The 27,288-nt window shown below is 36.3% G+C and overlaps 4 protein-coding genes and 1 pseudogene across 4 annotated transcripts; 4 read left to right on the top strand and 1 right to left on the bottom strand.

Moving 5' to 3' along the window:
* Positions 1 to 869: 869 nt before the first annotated feature.
* Positions 870 to 2,700, bottom strand: LOC129305619 (uncharacterized; annotated as a pseudogene).
* A 5,839-nt stretch (positions 2,701 to 8,539) lies between these two features.
* On the top strand, positions 8,540 to 14,266 carry LOC129306872 (importin subunit alpha-9). Its single transcript, XM_054947646.1, is given in 20 exon segments — positions 8,540 to 9,283; positions 9,286 to 9,394; positions 9,397 to 9,433; positions 9,859 to 10,012; positions 10,249 to 10,288; positions 10,291 to 10,350; positions 11,132 to 11,227; positions 11,230 to 11,259; positions 11,262 to 11,314; positions 11,565 to 11,644; positions 12,595 to 12,629; positions 12,632 to 12,727; positions 12,730 to 12,743; positions 12,870 to 12,915; positions 12,918 to 12,950; positions 13,086 to 13,117; positions 13,119 to 13,145; positions 13,221 to 13,235; positions 13,237 to 13,533; positions 13,699 to 14,266. Coding segments are annotated over 20 exon segments (1,626 nt in total). The 5' UTR covers positions 8,540 to 9,076; the 3' UTR covers positions 13,864 to 14,266.
* LOC129305620 (DEAD-box ATP-dependent RNA helicase 57) lies at positions 14,223 to 20,951 on the top strand. The gene is given in 18 exon segments (XM_054945605.1): positions 14,223 to 14,299; positions 14,389 to 14,528; positions 16,136 to 16,192; positions 16,289 to 16,410; positions 16,510 to 16,601; positions 16,965 to 17,080; positions 17,143 to 17,163; positions 17,166 to 17,220; positions 17,292 to 17,483; positions 17,485 to 17,526; positions 18,203 to 18,408; positions 18,490 to 18,581; positions 19,190 to 19,312; positions 19,833 to 19,849; positions 19,851 to 19,981; positions 20,390 to 20,440; positions 20,443 to 20,520; positions 20,523 to 20,951. Coding segments are annotated over 18 exon segments (1,677 nt in total). The 3' UTR covers positions 20,588 to 20,951.
* Positions 20,952 to 24,345: 3,394 nt separating this feature from the next.
* LOC129305621 (beta-1,4-xylosyltransferase IRX9-like) lies at positions 24,346 to 25,007 on the top strand (the record flags this gene model as incomplete). The annotated part of the gene is made up of 1 exon (XM_054945606.1): positions 24,346 to 25,007. A coding segment is annotated over one exon (657 nt), but the record flags the coding sequence as incomplete, so codon positions are not given.
* A 110-nt stretch (positions 25,008 to 25,117) lies between these two features.
* LOC129305622 (beta-1,4-xylosyltransferase IRX9-like) lies at positions 25,118 to 27,242 on the top strand (the record flags this gene model as incomplete). Its single annotated transcript, XM_054945607.1, has 3 exons — positions 25,118 to 25,452; positions 25,816 to 26,047; positions 26,508 to 27,242. Coding segments are annotated over 3 exons (735 nt in total), but the record flags the coding sequence as incomplete, so codon positions are not given.
* Between the last annotated feature and the right edge of the window lie 46 nt (positions 27,243 to 27,288).

The following is a 27,288-nucleotide window of genomic DNA, read 5'->3' on the forward strand; positions in this document are numbered from 1 at the left end:
CGGTGCTCTGCTGTTCACACTTCACAGTTTTAAAACATGACATCCCACAGTTGTTGACATGACTTAACATTAAGAATCACATCCAAAAATTATTAAAAAATTTATTTACAGATAAAAACTAATAATAATTCTAAAAAGATAAATTCTTATTCTTAGTTTAAAAAGAATTCATTTCATGTTAATCTTTAACTGTGAGTAGCTTTGTTAAATGATGTTAGCAGGTGACTGTCCCATATTATATCGATGATGTTGAAGTTCAACAAGAGTAATTGATCAATTGGTCAAAAAGAAGAGAGTAATCGTCTAATTGTCTAATTGATAAGAAATGGGACAATGACAGCCCGTCTGTCAAAATCCTAAATTATCAAGTTTTCTCCCACTTCTCCATCACACTATAATGAATGCATCTCACATTTTTATCCCGCCACTGATCCACTCACAAGTTTTATCTTCTAAAAGACTCATTTATTACTGTTCATTTTTTATAATTAAAATTACATATTTTAATAAATATTTAGTACAGCTTTTTTAATTTATCTCTCATAAAATTTATTATTGCCATATTTCCATTCATGAGATAAACAATGAATTTATCTTTATTTTGATTAATAAAAATATTTTGTTCCAGATTGTTTGTTTTCAAACACAATTATTATAGTTAATTAATTTTTATAAATTATATGATCCAATTATTTTTTTTTCTATATAAAAATGGAAGTATAATATACTAGTTAGTAGCAATAGAATATCAGCTTGTGGTAAGAAGAAAAAAGTAAATTCAAATAGAAGAGAACACAAGCCTATTCTGAGTTTTGGCTCAGTTTTTTAAAATATTGATATTGAATATTATCACCTGCTCTGAACTCTGATTGCGTGCACGAGCGCAACTATAAAATAATCATTCTTCACATGAACGATAGGAAATACAATAATCAATCCAACCCATACAAGATCACCAATCCACTAAATTAAATACATTAATATGCGGTTCACCTAAGAATCATCAATAAGTTGCTAAATTTAAGTGAATATGCGATAGTTGGTCAGAGCATCCAAGGGCAGAAAACTCAGTAACGGTTACTTTCGATTCTGAAGAAACATTTGCGAGAAGAAGTAAACCTAACGTAACATAAGAAACTGAAGCATGTTATGTTTTGATGAGCCAAAGGCAATAACTGCAGTTGCCCATGTTCCTCGAGCGCTAAAAGAGTAAAAATGTTGCTCACGACGTCATTTCCTTGTTTATTGGTTCTGTGTACGACCAAGCCACCTTTTTAATTTACCATGGAGCCCTGGAGATTCCCTCGTACAGCTCCAGGTGTCAAAACAGGTGCTCATATTGTAACCAGAGGAAAACAATGGATAAAAAACTAGTACTTCCTGAGAACCATGCTAAGTCAGTGACCATTAATGGGAATTAATGAAAAACCAAAATATGCGGGTTTATGCAGACAATAATAATATATAATAATCACAAATCGGAGCAACCCGACCTTCTCTTCTTCCAGAAGTTTACCTCTGCATCCAGTTTCTGCGCGGTTCTCGCGGGTTCTGATTTGCACCGCGTGAGAACCAGAGGATGTGCAGAGTCTACCCCTGCTCCTTCTCTTCTTCTAAACACTTCACAGTTTTCAAATTTGAGGAGTCTTTCCTTGACTGAATCTTTAAGTTCTCCGCAAAGTCTTAACTTTTCCTCTGATTCTGTATCTGTTGATTCTCTTAGCTCATTGAGTTCTTCGCTCTCTGAGGGGTTTCCATTCTCGAGGCCTGTTCGCTGCTCCTGCTCTGTCTCATCGCTTCTTAACGGCGAACCCAGAACCTGTTAGCCAAAGACGAAGACCTGTACGGTGCCGATCTACATCTAGTCAATAGCAAAGCGTTTTTCGGTGGCGTGCAAGGCTTAGAAACGAAAGAAATTGCATTATCATTAGCATCAGCTCTCTCTTCATATTCCTCCTGTTCAAGTTCTTCGTAATCACGCCTGTCTCTTCACTGGACCTATCCCGGAAATTAGACTCGGTTGGAGAAGAGTGAGAGTCTTCTGTGACCTTGGTGGGGTTTTCTACGAAAGCTTCCCATCCGACAGAAGCTCCACTTGGGGCATGCGGGTTGGCAGGGCTTGGGGTCTGATCTTAGCAGCGACACGGTGACAAAACAAGATCTTACGGATCCACCCGCAGCGGCAGCGGGTTTTGGCTCCGTCGCCGGCCTGTCGCGGTCTTTTCGCCGTGGCTTGTCTGGAGGAGCGTCTAACTCGGACCTGACCCATACATGTGACCTTGGGGAAGAAGGTTCCTGGGTTTCAATGGCGGTGCTCCTCTTCCGTACGAACATGGGGCTCGTCCTGGACCTGCCTCTGCTTCTACTGCCGGCATTGCTTCTGAGGAATCTCATCAATGGCGGCGGGAACTTCTCCGCCCGACCCGGACTGGAAATGGGTTTTGCGGATAGCTTCATCGTCACCCACACGAGAGTGTCTCCGAAGCCGCGGGTTGAGTGAAAGCAAGGAGATATGATGGGATGAAATGAGACGGGGAGGGAGATTGTCTGTGTTTGACTGTGTGGCCTGTGCAGATTTTGTTTTCTAGTGTGGACCAAACAGGGCGAGTGCTCATCTATTCTCTTATTTTACCATTCGCACGGATGGGTGAATCATCTGCTATGATTTCTCTGCATCGAGGTTGTTGCCTTCTAGTTGTTTTGCAGGCTTCTCGGGCAAGATTAGTCGGACGGGCAAGATTATGTCGGACAGCTTTGTTAAAGCGATAACTCTGCTGGTCCCCAACCAAAAAAAAAAAAAAAAACAGAAGGAGCCATAACTCCTGTTCATTCTGGCAAAAAAAAAAAAAAATATATTATATATATATATATATGTAACTCCAGTTCAGAAATCCGAATGCTATGCACTCAGTAGAATTTATCTAAATATTTTTAGATCATTGGATATCTTAAATTTAATTATGCATTAATTATATTTTGTCGTTAAAATTCTTCTTCTCTCACCCTACTATTAAGATTTATCATTGGTGAATTCACATTAAATATATTTTAATATTTTTATTATAAAATATTGAATTTGTCCATTAACTTCCCAAGGATCATTGAAATTTATGAATTCAAATATTTTATAATAAAAATATTTAAAAAATTAAATGAATTCATCAATGGTGAATAAATAGTGAATTAACGTATGGAGTATAGAAGTGCTTATAATCCTTCAAGAAAAATTAAGTTGAGGTCAAGATGTTAATGAATTATAATTTAGTTAATTCATATCAATAGATAAGTTTGTTTGTCATTAAATTTCTCGTTTGGAATGAATGTTATCTTTACAATATATCTTTTTGGCCAGATTTATATTTACAATGTAAGCTTATGAAATTTAATTTAATTGTATTCGACCAAAATGGACTCGATTGTTCAAAGGAGATATTATTACTACTACTCCATAAACTACAACTACAAGGTGTTGATCGTAATTTTACTTGACTGGTTACTGCGGAACTGCTTCACAGCCATGACTAGTTGACTTTTCCATCTCGAGGTCACTGACTCTATTTTCAGGGACGTGGCTAGAGAGCACCAGATAAAACATGACAGGTAAGTGAGGGTAAAACACGCGCCATGAAGCAATGACACCCGTTGATCTCGTTTTTATTATGGAAATTGAAGTTGGTAGCCGCTAGATCGTCGATCAGAGATCGAGGGCATTCCTAACCGTTACGTGTCGATGAAAGGTGGATCGATGAAAGATAGAGACCCAACTTGCTTGAGTATCTTATTTTTTTAATTTTTATATACAACTCTAAAACCATCCTCTTATAAATTTTAAAAAGAAATATAACATTTTTATTTTTTTTAAAAAATATTTTCATATAGTAAATCATTTAATTTTAATAATAAAATCAAAAAATAATTTATTTTTAAAATAATTTTATTACTCTAACTAATTTGTTAAGGAGTTGAGATCCAGTAGCAGCAGTGAAAGGAAAATAGTAAAACTGAAAGAGTGTTCGGAAAAAGGGGGTGGACATGGATTTGACAGCATTGATTGATCCTCTGTTTGTCCATATATTAATGAATGCCCAGCCTGCGATGACTTTCAGTATCAATATGATGAGGAAACTGCTATTTTTGTGATTGAAAAATCACCAACGCACTCTCATTTATGGAACTCTGTCTCCTATTGGAATTGATCGCCCTCCCGAGTCACAATACTTTATTCTTTTATTCGTGGTAACTAATGTCTTCTCATTCAATTCCTCTTCTGCCCCGCGCTCCTCCATTATCTATCTATTTTCGTTGTTAGAGTCGTTGTTGGATTCAGCCATTATAGAGTCCAGCTTGTTCGAATGTGCATCTCCTGGGCAAGAAAACGTCCTCATGGGGCGTCAGAACAGCCATAAAAGACAAAAGTTTTTATTATTTTGTCCCATCATCGCATTTTCCAGATTCACGCATTAGCTGGAATCACTCCCTTCTTTATTTGAAAATTTTATACTTTTCAAATACCTATGGATTTTCATCGAATTAAATTCAATTTCCGATAAATATGTTCTTTCTCTTTTTTTTTTCGTCGAGACTATATTTTTAAATATTTTAATTTTATATAATGTTTTGTTTAATTTTCTAAGAGTTTCTTGAAATCACATGAGAGGATTGAGGTAAAAAACTTCATAAAATTGGGTGAAAACTGAAATGGCAGTCCTTCGAAATTGCACCATAACCTCGCCCCTCCCTAGCCAGTCCCACCAACAGCGAACCAACATGCTCCACCTAGGATTTGGAGCATGTTTTGTTGTTTTTTTCATCCTGACCTCATCGTACTTGAAGACACCCACAAAATCTCAGAGCAGCACACTGATTTTAGCGAAGATCGGGGCTTTTCCGTGACCTAACTCTTTTTGGTGAGTCAGGCCACCAGTTTCTCAGTCAGCCTAGTCATCGATGGGTTTTCCATCCATTGGCCTGGAACCCCCGAACCTCCCAGCAACAAGGCCAAAAAGTCAACAATGTGTTCCAGTGCCCTTTCCTTAAACTTTGAAAATTTGCTTCACCGTCAAAATCCATGTTCTCGAATTCACATGTTCCCACTTCCCCACAGTACATGACCACTTCATGTGACTGGGATGACAGCTTCTATAGTTATATTTGAGCAGAGGCAACCGCCACCGACAGTTACACTGATTCTTGACATTTTAAAAATCATTATTTACCAAAAGAAACCATACCCATACCACATCACGCCCAGCCACTAGCTTTGACTGCCTCCTGACTTGCCTTTTTTGCTCTGCATGTGAAACTTTCTATGCCTTCAGGCTTTCAGCTCGTTGACATCTGGGCCCTTCAGGCACACGCAATGTTTTCAGAATTGAACTGGGCAGTGAAGAGAGGAGGCATTTGTTCACAATTTAATAGTCTAACTGGAAACGTTTATAGCGTAACATAGTTTAATATGTTTTGAATATTATATAGTAAAAATTATAATTAAACTCAAGAAATTATGATTATTAATCCATGCTTTAACAGTCAAACAAACACAGCCTATTAAAGCGCATCACATAGTTCAAGTACACGCCATGATACAAATAAGGTCTAATATAACCAAGACGGAAGTCCAAAGTCCTAAGATGATAATGAAACGCGCAATAGGTTTCGTATAGTCCACATTCGAGTATAAAAATTAACATTCAGTTGTCATCAAGGTCTTTCAAATTAAATTCCAAGAAATTATGCTGGGGATCACAAACATCTTCTTCAATTCTTATTGTATCCAGTGATTTTGAAATAGGGGAATAATCACTGATCGAGAAGAGAAGCAAGAAGCCGACAACAAAGAATGATGCATGAAGGCCTGACCTGTGAGTTTGAGGATTCAAAGAAGCACGCGCAAAGCTCAAAGGATATGAAGGACGCATTGCAGACAAAGTATGCAAGCACAACTTGGCAGATTCAGACTTTCAGAGCAACGCACGCACACAACTCAAATGAATGCCCACTTGAAGCAAGCAAATGAACGAAGCATGGAAGCAGGGACGTGATTGACTGAGAAGTAAGAAGACTGCGAGGTACGAGGACGACCTTTGAAGAACGAAGAACATGGCTGCAGTCGCAAGATGGAGGTGGAAGTGTCGATGTGAAGACTGAAGAGAGCAAAGGCAAATTGGGAATCATGGGCTAGGGCCTGAGTGCGTGACTGAAAGAAAAGAGAGCAAGAGCCGTTCGTCCTTCTGCGTTCAGGAAATAGAAATTTAAAAAACCAAACAAAAAAAGGCATCGTCTTAGCAAATCGGCAAAGAGGGAAACAATTACTCCCTATAATTCTATTTATTAGGAGAGGAGAAAATTTTTAAAAAAAATTAATCTTTTAATCTTCAATTTTTAACTTATTTGTAACTCAATCTCTCAACTATGATTCGCTTGACTCAGTCCCTCAAATTATGACTCACTGCGACTCAATCTCTCAACTTTTGATTCACCTATAATTCATCCTTATTTTTTAATTTTTTTTAAAATTTTTTATCAAATAAGAGGAATAAAAAATGTTAATATATTATTTTAAAATATCCTCCTCTTACTCATTGATGTGAGATATAAGCTAACATGAAAAAAAATTCACAAAAGTTCAGGAATTAATTTGTAAGTTATTTAAAAGTTAGGGACTGAATTATAGGCGATCATCGTTGAGGACTGAGTCACAGCGAGTCATAGTTGAAAAACTGAGTTACAAATGAGTTAAAAGTTAAAGGATTAAAAGATTAATTTTTTTAACTTTTTTTATTTAATTTATAAATCACGTTATTAAATTTTTATATAAATTTGTTTTACACCTTTTGTTAAACGTTAGAGAGAAAATATATATATTTCTAAAGTAAAGTTAAAATTTATTAAATTTTAAGATAAAGTTAATAAATTTTTAACTTTTTTAATATTAATAAATATATTAAAATAATTTATAAATAAATTAATGAGTAAGTATGAACTGTAGGTTCATTTGATCTTACTTGATTCAAGGCGGTTTGGACGGTTCACCACGGATTCTCTCTCCCTTGCCTTGCCTTGTTTTCAGACTGATTGCCTGGCTGGTTCCTAGTAGAATTGGCCAGTCCCGTTCTGATAACCTTGAATATAATATAATAAATATATATCTGCATATGCACAAGATTCCTTTTACCCCTACAACTGACTACTTTGACTCGGTCTTTAAGGTTGAAGTCTAGCCCAAACCCTGACACCCTCTGGGTCATTGCCTGACTAAGTTTCACCATGACACCATCTAATAGATAAATCTTGGATAGACGGCTTTTATTGAAGAGCTCAATTCCTTCATTGCAATAGTGAAGATACTTGCAACCTCAGCGGGAAGGAAAACTAAAAAGCTATATTATTGGAACTATGGCTCTCAAGAGAAAATAGAACAAGGCCTACAATAAGAGGCAGCTCAATAAGGCACGGTGGCGCAGCCCTTTAGTGCTCAATGTTTGAAGCGTCCTTCTCATACACAATCGGCAAGCGGTTAGGTTTCTGGCCCTGTTTTGATGCCAATACGCCTTGGGATTAAGAGCAATCCAAATCCTGGGTCGTCTATGGCAAGCATGAAAACCTTAATCTGAAACTTTCACTGCACAAGTACTTGCTCAACCCGCTGTGAAAAGGAAAATTATATATTTTTCTTGCTCAACCTTAAAGGTTGAGTTACACTGGCAGACAATGCGTTTGACCTCGTTACAGAGCATGCTTACACGCTCGATTTATATTTTATCCTACCTGAAGCATTAATTAAACTGGGTAAAATATATATGATACGAGAAAGGTGATACAGCAAAGCCAGAAACGAATTTTTTAACGACATCGCCAGTAATATAATTCCACAAGACGATGTGAAATCTTGAATGGAAGACATGGTAGCGAGTCTTTATTCACCTGAAGTACTGAGGCTTCTACTTGTCAAACTGTGCGTGCTTAATACTATAGCTATGAACACCCAGACCACGTGGCATTTCCTTGAAGCTCCATACTTTTTTCACTGTGATAAAAAAAAAAAAAAACCAAGACGAGCAGAACTAGAAAAAAAAGTCCGCAATTTTTACCACTGTAAGGACAAGATACAGGTGTAGCCTTTCCAGCCTGACTTATGATATTTTTCTTCCCCTACTATTAAACAAAGAGGCCATTTTTTTTCTTTGCGCTTCCTAAGCCCCGACCATACCTCTGTAACAGTTTCCATCCACAACGGATTGTAATTTTCAAATTACGTTTTAATTTGTCCACACATAACAAAATCATAAATAAAATAAATATTTATATTTTTGTTTATTAAAAAATAATAATTTTTAAAAAAAACAAGTTATTATTAAAATTAAAAATAACTTATTAGTATACATTGCCTCATGGGTAATACATCTTATCAATATTTTAAAAAACTGGTTAAAAAAAAATTAAAGCATGTCTAACCGTGAATCCGTGATTACTCATGTAAGATAAATCTTGTTTTATTTCAACCTGGCGCCCCAAACCAAAACCCCCCCCCCCCAAAAAAAAAAGAAGAAAAAAACAAGAAGTGTCAGCACAATCGATGCATATCGTTATGCGCGGTAGGTAGCTGGCCGAAACTAAAATAATTCAAGCCGTCCGCGGTCCGAAAGGAAACCTCAGTTCGTCTTCCTAGTACGGTTTTCTGCCGCAACAGTTTGGGGGTTTTTTCAATCATGGCCGATCCCGGCTTGCCAATAACAGAAGGGATTCTAATAAATCTCTCTGGTATGGTTTCTATCTGCTCTAGGTTTTCATTTAGACCACAAGAACACATATTGGAAATATCATGGTTGTTACGTCATTCGTTCGATTCTTATAAATGATTTATTACAGTTTAAGGAGCCCAGAAGTTTTAACTGGGTCTCAGTTAACTGGGCAAACCGATGTCATTGTTTCCCTGCAACCGGCTGGAACACGCAGAGAGTGAAGAGCATAAATGCTTTTGTTGATCCTAGCTGGAAATTTGCTGCATTAACTAAGTTTTAGAATATTGACGTGATTGTGTTTCCTCAATGCATGAACACAAGGAAGTATTAATCCAATGGAAGTAGGACCTCCCAATCACCAATTTTTATTTTGTTTATCGTCTTGCAAACCTGCACCTTCCCATAATTATCTTATAATCTGGGCCTTGCTGCTATTTTTCCCCTTGTATGAGATTGAACTATTTACTTCAGTTGGGAATGTTGCTGCCGATAGAAGACGGCGACATGCAATCACAGTTGGGAAAGAGAGAAGGGAATCATTAGTGTGCGTGCTAAACGGCTATGTCGGGTTGGCATTAGTAGTGATGGCGAGGTTTCTCTTGATAATGAAATGATGATTGATGATGAACAATCGATTTTGGAATCTCAAACCTCATTGCAGTCGAAGAACTGAAGTCTGCCGTTGCTTATCAGTAAGCCTTCCAAATTTGTTTTATGCATCAACTAAAAAGAGGAAAATAAAAGGAAATACAGCGCTTTTATAGAAGCAATGGGAAGAATTATTTCTTGATTTGACTTGAAAATCAGTTCCTTTCACTCTGGGATTGGAGATATATTTGACCTCAATTGTTTCTTTTTCTTGCCACTTGTAACTGGTTCATTTCTTATGGTTATGTTGACAATTCAAATGATGCATATGAACAATACTCTGTACTTTTCTTTCTGTATACTTTCTGATTCAACCTTCCTCTATGAGGCAAGCGCATATGTGTTTCATATCTAGTATTGTCTTGATCATATTTTTGACAGAGACTGAGAAGGCTTCAGTTATGTCAACTGTAGATTCAGTTTTAATTTGATTTGGCATATGCATTTCACTATGTTCTTTAATTGATAGGGGGAAGGGTGCAATGCAGAAAAGAGTGAGTGCCCTTCAAGAACTAAGGCGTTTGCTGTCAAGATCTGAATTTCCTCCTGTTGAGGCTGCTGTCAAAGCTGGAGCAATATCCATACTAGCTCAATGTCTTTCATTTGGTTCCCCAGATGAACAGGTTCAAAGACTCATCTTACCATGTGATTCAACATGCGCACTGCTACATGAAATAATGGCAACTCATAGCTGATTCTAACGATGTTTAATTGTTTCTACCTTTCGTACTCACCAAAAGACTTGACCAGACATATCTTTGTCCGCTACACAGATTATGTGGAATCCTAAAGCATATTATTAGGACTAGTTGGAAATTTGTGTTATTATTTAATTTTTTTCATTGTTTTTCTTCTGCAGCTGCTTGAGGCTGCTTGGTGCCTTACAAATATTGCAGCAGGAAACCTAGAAGAAACAAGGCTTTGTTGCCTGCATTGCCTTTGCTTATTGCTCATCTGGGGGGTTAGTGATGCTTTTAGATTTCCTTTGCATATCAAGAGAAGCAGTCATTTATCAATTGATATTTGAACATCAGGATTAAGAGAAATTCTTAAAACCTCCTTTTATCCAGAAAAAAAGTTACTGGCTTCTTTGTCGAAGCATCTATAATATCTAGAGGATAGTGGGAAATGTTAGTCCAGTATCAGCTGATGATGTAATGGGATAAAATTTTGTTTGCTATGAGAGAATATAAGTTCTTATTCTGGAAAGGCTTCATGGTCACGTAAATTAGAATTGAAGAAATCAAAGAATCACTGCTCAGCAGACTTTGGTGGGAAAAGGGTTGGAAGAAGCTTAGATGTGGTTGCACTTTCTCTATCTCCATGAGTCTTGATACAGTGTTAAAAGTGTGAACCTACTATGATGTACATGACTTTCTACGGAGTTTCTTAAGTGCCAAGTATCTTGTGAGAATCATGTTCCGTGAAAATAAAAGCCACTATGCTTTATTTTAAATGTTCTAACATCGCATATGCAACTGAAATATCGGCAATTTGAAGATTAACTTGTAAGTAATTAGGGAGCTGGTCTTCTATCAACGGTCCTGTTCAAGCCAGCACATATATATAACTGCAATATGCTTCTAAGTTTTGCTACTTTATCTTGACTAATAATCAATCTCTTGTATTTATAGTAAATATGATATATTTAATTTAGAAGTTATTCTTGAAGGCTGAGATTGTCATAATCTTTTTAGCCTTTATGGCTACCATACAAGCTCATGATTGCACGTTTCCTGCAGAAAAGAGCTCCTTGCCTGTTGCTGAACAGTGTGCTTGGGCACTAGGAAATGTGGCTGGTGAAGGTGAGGAGTTGAGAAATGTTCTGCTTGCTCAGGGGCATTACTACCTCTTGCAAGAATGATGCTGCCAACAAAGGATCAACCGTGAGAACAGCTGCCTGGGCTTTGTCCAATTTAATAAAGGTTGCAAATCTATCAATAGAATAAGCTGTGTAACGTGTAATTTGTGGTTGGCCTTTTTTTATCGTTGTTAAATATTAGTTTTTTTTTTTCCTGACAATCTATATCTGTTTTGCTACTGTGTTTGCTTGTCAATCATGGTCAAAATTTCTCAGGGATGTTCTGCATTATCATGTGCAAGTGCATGCGCATTTGCAGCGTTGTTTTTATGGTCCTTGAAAATATATCATGACTCGAGCTTGTTTGCATGTAGGGCCCAGATCCTAAGGCTGCATCAGAACTCATCCATGTTGATGGAGTATTGGATGCATTAATCCGTCATTTGAAAAAAGCGTAAGACTTACTTTGCTTTGGAACTACTTTTAGTATTTCTGCCCAGAGGTCTTGGTGCTGCAATGGACTTTGGCTTGCTTCACACCTGCATCCTTAATTACTTGTAAACATAGTACATGCTAGTTTTATGGTGCATGGAATACTGTTAATTTTTCCTTGTTTAAAGTTTTACTGCGTTGGTAGATTTGATTGTATTATATTTTCTCGTTTACCATAATAAAGATACAATACATACTTTTGATAATATTAATTTTGTGCATATATTATTTGCAAAAATATTTTTGGACTAACTTGATATGCATTTACTTGTCAGTGTTAGGAGTTTCTATATTTCATCCCACTTAGATTTAAGGGATACTCAATGTTGGAATGTAATTACACTAGTTTATATGCTTTTATGAATCAGAAATTTATAAACAAAACTTGCTGGAAAATATGCACAAAATGAAGCCACCTAGAAACCAGAAAAGTACAAATGAATCAACTCAAAATTCCCTCTCTAATCTGCCAATTTGTTCTTAAAATTCTTTATAATCATATTATGTTGTAAACAAGTGTGATATGTAGTCCAAACTTAATTTCTTAGTCAGCACTTGTTGCTTAGGGAAGAACGCTTTCCTATGTGCTCAGCTGTATCTCCCCTTGATGAAACTTTTTTAAATATTACACATGATTTTAACAAAAAAATTGATTAACACTGAAAGCTGTGTGCCTACAAGGCTATAAATATTCTAAACATAAAGTTCACTTTTCCTATATAGGCTTGTAGGCTTGAAGAATTCTGAAATGGTGGTAATGCAAATTGCAAACCCTCTTTCAGTATTTTGATTCTACGGAAAGATTATTTCCTGGAAGTATTACCGAAGATAATCAGGTCTTATACTCATCAATTATGTATGTCCAATGGCCTCCTCTAATTGTTGTAAAATTAATTTCCTTATCAATTTCAGGGACGATGAACTAGCTACAGAAGTTGCCTGGGTAATTGTTATCTATCAGCACTATCAAATGTAGCTACTAGTATGCTGGTGAAGAGTGATGTACTTCAGTTGCTTGTAAACAGGTTGTCAGCATCAAGCAGTTTGCATTACTGATTCCGGTACTGATCTCCATTAGTTCTTTGCCTGGTTAAAAAGTTTAACACTCTATGTCAGTATATATATATATATTTTTGTTTGCAGATTTTTTATCTGTTCTGTATATCAATAATGAGAAATATATCTAGGTTTTGCGGTGTTTAGGTAATATAATTGCTGGCGATTCCATTACAATTATGCTGTTATTGTCCCAGGACGTGAAATTACAGGTTAGTTAATCTTGGCTATTATATTTCAGGCCCCCAAAAAAAGAAAAAAAAAACTTGTATTTTCCTAGTCTAAAAGGCGCATTTCATCACAAGGCTGTGACTTTCTTGCATTTGATGGCATAATGGCATTTTCAGATAATGTCATTGAAGTGCTAGTGAAGTGTCTGAAAAAGTGAGCACAGGGTCTTAAAAAAGGTATAGTTTTTTTTAATCTTTAGTTCTATGATCTAACTTCAGACTAATTTGATGTGAACTTTGCTATCTATGCAGGAAGCAGCATGGGTGTTTGTCTAATATAGCTGCAGGTTCTGTTGAGCACAAGCAGCTAATATTTTCCAGTGAGGCAATGCCTTTGCTATTGCGCCTTCTTTCTGCAGCACCATTTGATATAAGAAAGGAAGCAGCGTATGTATTGGGCAACCTTTGTGTTGCGCCATCTAAAGGTGAAAGTGGTGAGAGACCGAGTCTGATCCTGGACCACTTGGTTCCTCTTGTCGAAAGAGGATGTTTGCCTGGCTATATCGATTTGGTTAGATCTGCTGATATTGAGGCTGCTAGGTTAGGACTTCAATTCATAGAGCTGGTAAGAAATTGAGATTGTTGCATCAAATGATAACCTGTAGCTTTTGTTTGGGTTATTACTTCACTTGGTTTGATCTTACTAAATTGAGCCTATCAGTTCGAATATCAAGTTCTTCAATTTTGATATTGCTGTTGCGATCTCTTAATGGTTTACTCATGTTTGTAGGTCCTGAGGGGGATGCCAGGCGGCGGGGGACCCAAGCTTGTAGAACAAGAAGATGGGATTGAAGCCATGGAAAGATTTCAATTTCATGAAAATGAAGATCTGAGAACCATGGCAAATAGTCTAGTTGACAAGTATTTTGGAGAGGACTACGGACTTGATGACTAGTTGATCGGTGTTGTCAGGATTAGCGACCGATCCCTGGTCTTACAGCGGTATACTTGGTTCATGGTCCGTCCAGATTATAATTAGTTACACTACCGACCTTACTTGCTATTTTTCATCCAAGACTAGGTGGAACTTTATCTGGGGTGGACATGTTTGATGAAGCTGTCACGGACTTCTGGGTTTGCAGCCTTGTGGCTTTTTTTTGTGAGAATATATTAACGTACTGGAAATGTAAATTTTGGTTCCGGGTGAATGTAGTGTCTTGAGTTTTCCCACCATGGGCAAGCATTTCTCCTCTTTATTGGTATTGAATTTGAGGATTTGGATTTCTCTAAAATTCAATGTGTAGCTTGGATACGATGGCCAAAGAAAGAAATGTTGCATGGTTACTTCCAGATGATAACATCGCGGCCGTTAAAATGATATTTTTTCCTGGGTATTTCAGATCTTTGACCCTTATTAATTCGATTGACAGTTTACGGGACTTTTTTATTTGAAATAGCCGATGTAATTATGGCTGGGCAGAAATGTTGACCTGGAGCCTGTGGATCAATGTGCTGAAGCAAAAAGCGAGGTTCGAAGAGAAGATCTAATCAATAATTACAGCTACCGAATCAAAATTACATGCATATCTCTGTGCGTATTGCGAACACACGGGAAGCAAAGTTTCTCAAGTGAAATTATCAAACTTCGTTCATTGAAAAGCTGAGTTGAGGCCGAAAGAAGAAGAGTTGGGGATACAAGATTAATCCCTAAACCCTAAACGTTTAGTTTATATAAGCCCATAATCATCAAATATTAGTATGGACTCTCTTTTTCTTTGCCGAAAAAGAGGGTTACGGGTCAAGTCCAACAATAATTTTAACATTATGTTTGGTTCAAAGGAAGGGAGCATGAGTATTTTAACTTATTTGAAATTATTTTTATTGTATTATTTTAAAAATTGATATTTTTGTAGAACATGTTATAAGAAAAAAAATAATAAAAACAAGCGTTTTCCACATTCTTTTTATTTTCTAAACACAATAATCTCACAATATTTAAAATATGTTTTCATTTTTCTATCCTCTAAAACATTATTTGATTTTTTTTTTCAACATGTTTTTTTAAAAATATGTTATTAAATAGATATTTTTTTTATTCTAGAGCACAAAAAACAACTTTTAGAACAGGTTGCCCAACAAGTTTCTCATCTTTCCTCGTTTGGCTAAATTAGAGGAGAGTAAGGATGACAACTAATTTACTATTATATTCTCTATATTAATTTAAATTTTTGATTGTTTCTTGTATAAAATATGATTTTACAACTGAATATGTGTGTGTAACAGAAATTAAAACAATTAAATAATATTTTATGTAAAAAAATAAATGTTAGAGACCCACCCAAGAAGAAGATGAAGAAGAAACAAAATAAATGTGGTGGAGAATTCAGCTCAACGACTTCAATTCACTGTCTTCAAAATGGGAGGCCTCTTCTACTTGAATAAAAAATATTTTTTTTAATTTTATTTATAAACCACTTCTAATATATTTCATTAATATTAAAAATATTTTAAAACTTATTAATTCTATTTTAAAATTTAATAATTATTAATTTTATTCTTATTAAATATATATATTTTAATAACATATTTTTTTTTCTAATATTTAATGAAAAGTAAAATAAAAATCTGTAATAAAAATTTAATAATATATGTATAAATAAGATTAATTTTTTTTTAATTTTATAAACAGTACTGAAAGAAGTATGATAAAAACCAACTAAACACACTCAAAGCGCCCAGTTCACACGTTCAGCCAGGGAACCAGAGCCAGCTCCTTCTCCTACTTGAATAAAATAATAATGATAATTATTAATAAAACACACCTAGTACGGAAGGAGGGGTAAATAAATAAATAAATTTTGAGTGTGGCTCACATTATCACGGCGGCGGCGGCGGTGTTTGGCGGGGCGAAATCCCTAAAAGTGAGTTTGGTCGCATCGAACGAGCCTTCTTGTCTTCGAAGAATGACCAACGGCTCCTCTTTTTTGTTTTCCGGCATTCGCTTCGATAGAAAAAGTTCGGCAGTGATATAGCTAAGTTCGAGGTGAGAATTATCTTTCTTCTTTTGTTTGCTTTTGAGGTTTTCTTTCCCTTTGAGATTCTGGTGTGTAATGTACTCTCTTCGTGCTTCGAGTGTTTATTTTTACTGATATCTACATTTTTCCCGAAAGAAAAATGAAAAGATCATTCCATCAAGGTTTCGAGCTCTGTTGAAATTAAAAAAACAGAACCAGTTGATGGAAAATCGCCTGCCAAGAAGAGGAAGTGGAAGGGAGTGGTTTCAGGTAATATTCCTCTCTGCGCTTCTGGATTAGTATACTCATTGGTGAACTTTTATCTTATTTCTACTCGTTTCTGTTGGGAAAACTAAACAAGAACAGAAACAGTTGAGGGATTCAATGTCTTTAAGAAGTCCAAATCTGTGATACTTCAATCTAAAGATGAAGATAAAGATGTGGTCGAGTCCGTTCAGCAGACCAAAGAACAAAATAGGCAACTTGAGGTTCTGTTTTCCTTCCTGTCCCGTCAAAAAAATATTTTTATTATTTTGGTTTTTACTTACTCCTATTATATACTGATTCTTGTTGCTTTCTATGCCCAGCGGGATGCTCTATTTAGGAAGAGGCACAACATTCATGTGTCTGGGTACAATGTACCGTCCCCCCTTCAAAATTTTGAGGAGTTGAGCTCAAGGTATTCTCAATCTTCTGTCATTCTGTGTATATGTGTCTATATGATAATTGCACTTGTCACATGACTATAGAATACTTTGTCCCAACTTTTGTGTCTTCTGATGCTATCCCATTTATGGAAGCAAATTTTCCAGCAGACTAAATATTGTTTACAAATATTCTTCACATACCATCTGACTTGGCTGCTGATGCATAAATTGATATTCTTTTCTTTTTCTGTTTATATCTTAAGGATATGACATTTTGATTTAGACGGTCTATCTTGAATGCTGCAACCAGCCTGTCTGTGTGTAATTGTTTATTCTGATTATGCTTCATCATTATAAAATTACTGTGTTTTATATTCTAAATAAATTGCTGGCAGATATAAATGTGAACCATACTTGTTACGCAATCTGGCAGAACTTGGATTCAGAGAACCAACACCAATCCAAAGACAGGCTATTCCTGTTCTTTTACAGGTAAGGAATTTCTATTTAAGTTCCCTGTGCTTTTATTGAGGTATTTTTCCCCTTATTTTCTTCCTGATAATTTGTGGTCAGATCGTGAATGTTTTGCCTGTGCTCAACTGGCTCTGGAAAAACCCTGGCGTTTGTGTGTCCTATGCTTATAAAGCTTAAGGTTGGCTTAACCCTTTAGTTTGTATTTTCAGTTCCCATGCCCTTTGTTTATGTGATCAACTTTCATTCACGGATCCTTCAAAAAATGGTATTCGAGCTGTTATCCTTTGTCCCACTCGTGAATTATCTTCCCAACTTATAGAGAGTGCAAGAAGCTGGTAAGGAAAAAGAAAAAGAATCCGTATTAAGTTGATGACTAAAGAGCTAGCGAGAAATGGTGATTTTTCTAAATTTGCATGTGATATACTTATATCCACCCCCTTCGATTGCACTTGGCAATCGGAGGAAAAAGGTTGACCTCAGCAGGTATGTGATAATAATATTTTCAGTCTTCTGGAGTTGAGATGACTTTAAATGTTTGAAATTGAAATACAGATCTTTATAGAAGATGGTATGATCTAAGTCTTAATCTGTGAAATTCTTCATTGACTGATAAGTTAATCTCTGGAAGCCATTTGAACCCAGACTGACAAGTTATTGGCTTTGTAAGGGATTATGAATTTGGTGGACAAGTTCCTATTGAGGTTGATAGACCTTTTATAGCTGCTATGCCTACCAGATGCTGTGGTTATGGCCATCACAAATGATCGATAAGAGAATCTTCTGCATGAATAGAATCAAAACCTCTAGTCTGGAACACTTATTTATTTAAGTTCCCCTAATGCCAATGGGAAATTGGTGGCATGACAACATTTCTAAAAGCAAAAACATTTTCATTAGCGAGGAGACTCATTAGGCATTTTATAATTTAATATAAAATTGAATACACACATTTTTAATTATAGGAATTAAATGGTTAAGCATTTATTGTTCAATTGTTGTTAATTAAGCTTAAGGCCAGGTACCTATATGGTTTTATTTTTAAGCATTTATACTCTGGCAATGATATCATTAACTGTATCTTATGTTGTGTCTGAGATACCAGTAATTGTTTTTGCTCTGCCATTGATATACTTTCTCTTCATCTTCGGTTGCTATGCAGAGTTGAGTATCTTGTCCTGGATGAATCTGATAAGCTCTTTGAGCTTGGGTTATTTGAACAGATTGATTCTGTTATCCAAGCATGTTCAAACCCTTCAATAATACGTTCACTTTTCAGTGCCACTTTGCCTGATTCTGTTGAGGATCGTGCTCGGGAGCTTATGCATGATGCGGTTAGAGTTATTGTTGGTAGAAAGTAAGATTGGTGCAGGTCTTTACAGAACCATAGCACATACAATCCCAGTCCACTGTTTTTCATTAATGCCTTCTTTTTTTCGTGTCAATCAGGAATATGGGCATCTGAAACAATAAAACAAAAATTAGTCTTTACTGGAAGTGAAGAAGGAAAACTTTTGGCAATTCGCCAAAGCTTTGCAGAGGTATTATGCTATAATTTGAATGTTTGTGATCAAAACGCTTACATATAGGACTACGTGTTACAAGATTGCTCATACTACATATCACAGCCCTATATCACACATGACTGTTGCAGCATCTTTTTTGAGCTCTGATATTTATTATTATGGAACCCAGTTTATTCTTGCATATAATATGTAATTTCGTGATCTCAGAGCTTGGTGTCAGTGTTATTTGTGCTCCACCTTTGAAGCTATACATGATGGAGAGTGTGTTTGGGGCGCAGTCCAACTCCCCAAACACGTCTAATTTGTTCTGTTTGGCAAGAAATTATGAACGGAACAATTATTTATGATTTGTGTGTTTTTCTTATTATTTTATCTTGGGGTGAGAGTTACTGCTCTGCTGCTGCTGCATATATTTTGTGTAAACATTCTATTAACATCTGGGTTTTTTGTTAGAAAATTTATCGTGCTTTTAAAGAGCATTTAGTTTGAAATGATAATTATGCTAGTACATGCTTTGGAACTTGAAATAATATGATAGTGTAGAGCTGCTTCTTTAGATCCATTCTTACCATTTTCTTATCACTGGCATTTGTTGATTCACTTTTTATCTGGTCATCCTTTAGAGTTTAAATCCCCCAGTATTGGTCTTTGTCCAAAGCAAGGAGCGAGCAAAGGAACTCTATGGTGAACTAGAATTTGACAGCCTTAGAGTTGGTGTTATCCATTCTGATTTGTCTCAAAAGGAGGTAGTTTCTAGCCCCTTTGAACAAAAAGTTGCATTCTGTCTGTAAAATATGGAGGATAGTTAAAGCAAAAAATGGGGAAACATGTGTGCATGTGTGTGAGCTGTAATAATTTGCATGGAATAAATGAATATGATAAATCATCACATTTTGTGTGGCATGTGCAGGGACGGATCTAGAACCAGCTTTATGGAGGCCCATGATGCAAAACTATATTATAGTGGGGAGCAAAATTAATTTTAACAATTTTAACAAAGAAAAACCAAGTAAATTTAACCATTTTTTGTACCTTGGGGTGCTTGCCTCCCTTTGGATCCGTCTCTGGCATGTGTTTTGATATTTCGAGTGCTTTTTAACCCGTTAGTATTTTGGTAGTCTAACAGTATTATCTTCATGCTAATGATGGGTGCCTTTGGGGCTCTAGGTCATCTTGACCACTCTGCGCTGGACTACCATAAGAGGCTTGATGATTGTTACTGGGATTTAATTTTTTTTTTTTGCTAACCTCTAAAATTGCATGCAGCGAGAAGATGCTGTTGATAATTCAGAGCTGGCAAACATGGGTTTTGATTGCCACTGATGTAGTCGCTAGAGGCATGGATTTCAAAGCTGTGAAGTGTGTCATTAACTATGATTTTCCAGATTCTGCTGCTGCTTACATTCATAGGATTGGTACGTGCTATTATAGTCAGATACTTTTTCTTTGAAGAAATATTTAGGGGGCGTTTGATACCCATTATGGTATGAGATGACATAGTATAAGATCCTATAAAATTAATGACACGGATGACGTTGTGAGATATCGTAGTATAACATGTTACCAGATAACCCAGTTTTTGCTGGATGTGATGTTAGTGTTGTATCAGATATTATCCTCTCATTATATATTAGCATACTAAACTCCATCGTTTAATTGTAATATCAAAGATACCATGGTTTCTCAAACTCCTCCGTCGAGTGTTGAACGGTGATGATTGAAAGTTCTGTAATTTTGTCGCGGAGCAAGGTCATGGTTGCTACCTCTCTGTATTCATTAAAGTATTTCTGCCGCAATGATTGATTATGTTGGTTTGCAAATAGGTCGGTCTGGCAGAGCAGGGAGGGCTGGAGAAGCTATAACATTTTATTCGGAGGAGACATGCCCTTGCTGCGTAATATAGCTAATCTCATGGCAGCATCAGGTTGTGACGTTCCGTCTTGGCTCCTGGAGCTGCCAAAAAGAAGTGGAAGAAACACCGCCCAAAAAGAGATTCCATCTCAACAAAACCGAATGTATAAGACACCTACTATTTATTCCCATGTTTCGAGCTGATAATATCTATCAAACCTGGTGAATGTCTGAAGATGCGCAAGGAAGAGGGGGAAATGCAAGTGACTTCTAATCTAGGTCGATAATAGGGCTTGGTCATAAGTCGTAACAACAACTTGTTTAGAATCTTCACGCCAGAGGGCAGTGATCAGTTTTGCCTTGGAGAAATTACGTTTGGCTTTAATTAAAAGAGTACTGAGATTTCTTTTTCTTTTGTTTTTGGAAAGCCATAATTCTGTCTGATATGCGCTGTAGCCATTTCGTGTTCATGTTGTACTGTCATACACAGTACAGGATTTTTTTTCCCCCCGTCTCATACTGACCTTTTTAAGATCCCTTGGTGTACCGATTCTATCCCTTGCGAAAAGGCCTTAGTATCCTCTCTGGATTGCGATTCATCAAATTTAAAGCTTATGATTCATCAGTGCGACTAATTCTCTGACCTGGGGTTTTTCGATGCGATGTTGATATTAACTTAGGGGAATGACTCCATGGTTGTGTTGGAATTATGATATTCCTTTGTAACAAATTGTAAGATAATTTTAGAGGTATTTTGTTATCATAAAATATATGATTTGATAAAACTAATATTTTATTAATAGTATTAATTCCAAAAAATAAATATAGTGTAGTGTAATGATTAATTAAAATGAATATAATGTAATGTAATGATTAAGTATACATAGATTTTAAATTATATAACTGAAGGATATTTTAAAGATTTATATTTTTGTTTTTAAAGAGTAAATTTGTAAATTGTCATTATTAAGTTTTATTGATATATTTATTCTTGTATTAAATTGTCTTCTAATATAGAATAAAGGTGGTAGCATGCAAGGCATTTTTTGTGATCTTATATGAACATAATTCATAAAAATAAATCTCAATTGTGAGATAGAGATTTGAATCTAGAGGAGGACAACCGACTCATGATCTTGCCTCCATAAACATCTCTGTAGCATGCACACGTTAGTAGTCAAAGATGCTACCTATGCTAATGATGAGATAGAGATATGCAATACTTAAAATTCAGATTACCAATTTGATGCAAAGGTAAACAATAAATCAGATTGTTGAATGTTGCTAAATTGAGGACTTTGACATCACAGTTAAGTAACGATTTATTCACATACGTAACCTTTTTATGACGAATGTTATTTACAGCAAGTCGGCAAAGGAATTTCGTGTTAGTGTTTATTGATTAAAAAAACAGAAAAAAAAATCAAATTGAAGATTTCCTTTCCAGATTTCAAGTTCGAACGGCAAGTAGAGCATTAAAATTAATGTAGAAATAGAGAAAAAACTATCCTTTCGGTAATCAGTAGACACCCATAAGCAACTTTGAAAGCCGTCATGGATCAGAAACAGCGTCATCCGACAGCTTGTGTTTGCAGTTACTGAGAAGCTGAACTGAGCTGCTCGTCTTGTTTTTGATTTTTTTTCATTCTTCTGGGTACGCCTCGTACTTCGGATTTTTGCCCCAGAACACGGATATGGGACACTTCAGAGAAAATTCAGAATCAGAAATCGACTTTGATAAGACCACAATGGTCACCATTCACCAAAGCCCACAACCCAAAACGATCCAAGCAAGCCAAACCAAAACAGTTACGTTGCTCTGGATCTTTAAGTTATGCTGGAAATTGCTCGATAATGATGATTTCTTGTGAGTTAAGGTGTTGAAAGCTGAGGACAATGTGGTTTGGGAATGGTGCCATTAATTAGAAGGAAAAAAAGTTTATCTTTGACTTGAAGGAATATAATCAAATGTTGGGATAATTCTCAGATGGAGTTAGAAAAAAGGTAAGAAACGGTTATAACAACAGCTTCTGGTTTAACAACTGAGCTAGTTTGGTAAGCTGTTGATTAATTATGCGCTAAACACTCCTTTAATGTAAAGGATACTGTTGCTGATCTTGTTGACTTCAAAGGTTATTAGGATATTATGAAAATGGGAAGATGGTTGCTTAGCCATGTCGTTTCTCTCTCGCACTCTAACTCCGAGAGATGAGAGGAGAGAGGATAACTTTATTTGATGACCATCCACTAATGGTTCATTTAACATTCGATCTGCATATGATTTTCTTTTTGCAGTATTGAAAATCAAGTGGTTGATATTTGGAGCAGAATATGGCGTTGGCGAGGACAAGAAAAAATCAAAGTGCTTCTCTGGCCGTTTGCTAACAGAAGAGTTCACACAGCAGAGCTAAGATTGAGATGGGGTCTAGTGAAGTCTAGTAGATGTCCACTTGGGTGTAGCATGGTGGAGGATGAAATGCACATGTTTCAAGACTGTCCTCATGTGGTAGAATGCTGAAGGGGCTAATCAGAGAGGAATACTGGCAACAATTTAGGGTCTTGAGTAGAACAAAATGGATATCTTGAAACTTTCATAAAGATGTTGGAAAAGTTTCACAAAACAAGTACCTTAGGATATTCTTTTTGGATATGTATGTTGGGACATAAGGTGTGATAGATGTAGAAAGGCATTTGCTAGTGAGGATGTGGAAAAGTTAGGGAATGGAACCGTGACGCTTCACAAAGCAAAGCAAGACTTGCAACTTGCTAAGCAAACATTCACATTTGAAAGCAAGCAGTTTTATAAAAGATTGATGGAGGGCCGGAGTTGAGCTATGTAAGACTAGATGTAGATGGATATGTGAAAAATGGTTTAGGCAAATGTGGTGGCGTAATTCGAGATTGGAATATTAATTGGGTGGGGTAATTGGGTGTAGTTTTAATATTTGTGTTGACCCTGTTGTTATGACTGAGTTATTGAAAATTATATATGGTCTTCAACTATGTTGAGATATGGGGCTGTGAAAGGTCAAAATGTTTATTGATTGTGCAAGTGCAATGAACCTCCTTCTTAGTTTCAACCAGGATTATCACCCTTTGTGATATTATTAATCAACACAATCCCTTCTTTGTAGAGAATGGGATATTTCAATTAACTATATGTTTAGGGAAGCCAATTATTGTGCTCATTTTTTGGCTAAGTTTGCTTTAGATAGAATAGGTGTGTTTCAATCTTTTGATCAACCCTCACCTTTTTGTTTGAAGGTGGTGGATAATAACAAGAAAATTTCACCTTAAATTTCTTTCTTGTAAGCTTTTTAGCTCTTAACGTTAAATGTAATTCAAAACAAAAAAATAGTTACGTTGCATCTAGTTGAGGCCGAGCTTCTTTTTTCTTTTTTTTTCAAACAAAAAGAGCAATCAAATTCTTCATTGCCACTGTTATTAATTTGTCAGAGCTAAGATCCGAAACTCAACCCATAATCATAACAAATTAATTAAAAATTCATTAGGCTCATGATTGTTGGATATTATAATGCAACCTTTTCCAGCACATGCATGATTATTTTGACAAGACGATATCAAGGATCAATTTTCAGTGCCAATTTCTTTGTTTTTAACAGAATACCTTAAAAATAATGGACTAAGGTCAGCTAGGAATTAAAAATTCAACAAAAACTGATCGAATAAAACTAGTTAAATGGCAGAGTTCTCAATTGTTGAATGATGATGTGTAACATCCCAACTGCTATTTGGTGCTGGATAGCAACTCACGCTCAAACCCAACCTATTTTTTTTATTCTATTCCTATGCCTTTTGCTTCAAGTGACACCAAAGCGAAGCAATAGCTTCCCAACGAAACGCCCCTGAGCATAAATTTTAAGCATTCACTTGGCTGTACCTATCATAATTTTTCTTGGTTCTAACCTTTTTCTATAGTTCTAACAAATACGTGGAGCCCCTTAAAGCTTCTACTTTATATTATCTAACCTTCTTCTGCTTCATCTCCGATCCTTCCTCACTGATATATCAAAAGATCGCATTTTGTTGCAGCGACTGTTTTTACAGAAAATGGGCATTAGAAAGATCAAAGAAGGGAATTCAGTTGTGGAAGAAAGCCATGATCCATTTCTCTCTATGTTTTGTGATGGGGTTCTTCACAGGCTTTGCTCCAACAGGTAAATCTTCTTTCGTTTCAACACAAGCAGCTTCTGCCTCTAATGGGATACAATTTGCACCGCAAGCCATTGAAATGTCACACGACCAGACAACAAATGTCAATAGAAGCTTGATATCTCCAAGTTCTAGGGTCCCCAAACACAAGACAGGGTCATATGTACGAGAAGAGCTTGGTTTGAAGCCTGGAAGACACGTAATCATTGTCACACCAACGAGCAGCAAAATTCCATTTCAAGAAGTGTTGTTGAGGAGGCTGGCGAATACTATAAAGTTGGTTCCTCAGCCATTGTTGTGGATTGTTGTGGAACCACCGACGGAGTCCACAGAACTGTCGGAGATACTAAGGAAACAGGAATCATGTACAGACATTTGGTGTCCAAGAAAACTTCACAGGCCTGGAAGCTGAGCTGAATCATCAGAGAAATAGAAGCTTGATATCTCCAAGTTCTAGGGTCCCAAACACAAGACAGGGTCATATGTACGAGAAGAGCTTGGTTTGAAGCCTGGAAGACACGTAATCATTTGTCACACCAACGAGCAGCAAAATTCCATTTCAAGAAGTGTTGTTGAGGAGGCTGGCGAATACTATAAAGTTGGTTCCTCAGCCATTGTTGTGGATTGTTGTGGAACCACCGACGGAGTCCACAGAACTGTCGGAGATACTAAGGAAAAACAGGAATCATGTACAGACATTTGGTGTCCAAGGAAAACTTCACAGCCTGGAAGCTGAGCTGAATCATCAGAGAAATCTTGCTCTCAAGCACATTGAACACCATAGGCTTAGTGGGATTGTCCACTTTGCTGGGCTTTCCAATGGTTATGATCTTGAATTCTTCCACCAGCTTAGAGATATTGAGTATAACATCTTCCCCATTATTTCTTACTTTTAAATTGATGGTTATTTATTGCTTTTTTTTTCCCCTGTATATACCATCCTTTAGTCGTTTTCAACATTTTAAGAACCTGGTGGTAGTATTCTGCTTGTCCATGGCGTGCTGCATGGAAGATAAAAGATGATTAAATTTGCAAATTGATTAATGAAGGGCAAATAGAAATTCTTAGGTACACCAACCACGAATTATAATTAAGTATGCAATACCTTTCACACTTTCAGGTCTTGGTTTTCTGTTACACGTTGTGTGATAATTTTTCTGATAATTCACATTTATAAATCATAATGTTATGTCAATATATAAAAATTGAAATGGAAACTGGGCAGGGTATTTGGAACATGGCCGGTGGCGCTATTAGCAGCAACCAGGAAGAAAGTAATAATAGAAGGGCCAGTGTGTGATTCTTCACGAGTCATTGGTTGGCATCTCAGGAATGTCAACAATGAATCTGTTTCTCCCACTCCTCCCATTCATGTTTCCAGTTTTGCATTCAATAGTTCCATTCTTTGGGACCCTGAAAGGTGGGGTCGCACTTCTTCTGTTCAAGACACATCTCAGGTACTTGCTATTTTCAACTCCCAGCTTTTATTCTATGCTTCTTTTAAAGTGGGTGAAGAAATCTCTTCAAGAAAAATTAAGCCAAGGACTTGTGGTGTTTGTTAATGATTATGTCCATATAAGAATTCACTGTTTGAGCCTAGAGGATATGTTTAGTTGAGGTTTGGCCAACTCCCGACTACTTTAAATAGGAAAAATGAAAAAGGAATAATAGAGTAAGTATTAGGTAATAATTAATAATATTATGACAACTTGACTGACTTTTCAGCTAATCAGGCGGCAAGCTTGAATTGCACTATACTCCTCCATAATGTGCTCACAAACAATAATGTAGTTTTCCCCTTACTCCAACATAGAACCCACTTTCCATAATATCCAAATCAGAGATTAACAGTTCTTTTTTTTTTTGTTGAAATAGTTCATTTTCTTATTATGTGGTTTTTTGTTCTGGGTTTCTCAGAATTCAATCAAAATTGTGAAGCAAGTCGTATTGGAAGATGAATCAAAGTTAAGTGGGATTCCGCCGGAGGGTTGCTCCAGAATCATGCAATGGCGTTTCAATTTTCAACCTCCTGTCACTTCAAGATATCAAATTTTAACATCTTCATCAAATGGTGGCCCCAGATAATAAAACAGAGTATCCAGAAAATAACAAACATTGCAGCAAATTTAAGGATGGGCGAGTGCAGCAATTTCATTCATACTTTGAGGATTTTGTTTTCATTTTTTCAGCTTCCGTTAGTGTTACGTATACACATTTCTCCCGCAGTATGTCCATAATTTTATCGGTTCACAGACAATTCAATGTTTTGTAGTACTGAAGAAGCAGAGTAGCATTCAGTCTTGGGCCATCTTTTAAAGTTTAAAAAGCTATTCTTCAGTGATTAATCAGCTGAAGTCTTTGGCCTTTTCAAATGTAGGCTCCATTGGGCTGACCCCACCTGTCTATGTGAAGTGAAGCCCATGAGAGTCCCTGCCGACATGGCACAGAAAAGTTGTGATCCTGAAGCAATGCCTGTTTTGAGATCCTTTTTAAAAGATTTATATTCTTCTCTGTTTTTTTTTTTTTTTAGCCAAGAAGATTATATTCTTTGATTTGATGACAAAAGAAACAAAAACAGGGTAGAGTATATTTGATTATTTCTATATATCCTTGTCTTCCAATCCAAGTAAATAAAGACACAGCTTTATAATATTTCGGGCTCGCGATGATTGAGTGAACCTTACCTCGTTTGGCCAAA

Source organism: Prosopis cineraria, unplaced genomic scaffold (genome assembly GCF_029017545.1).
Source record: "Prosopis cineraria cultivar Desert tree isolate PC_DT_omini unplaced genomic scaffold, ASM2901754v1 PC3, whole genome shotgun sequence".
NCBI lineage: Eukaryota > Viridiplantae > Streptophyta > Magnoliopsida > Fabales > Fabaceae > Prosopis > Prosopis cineraria.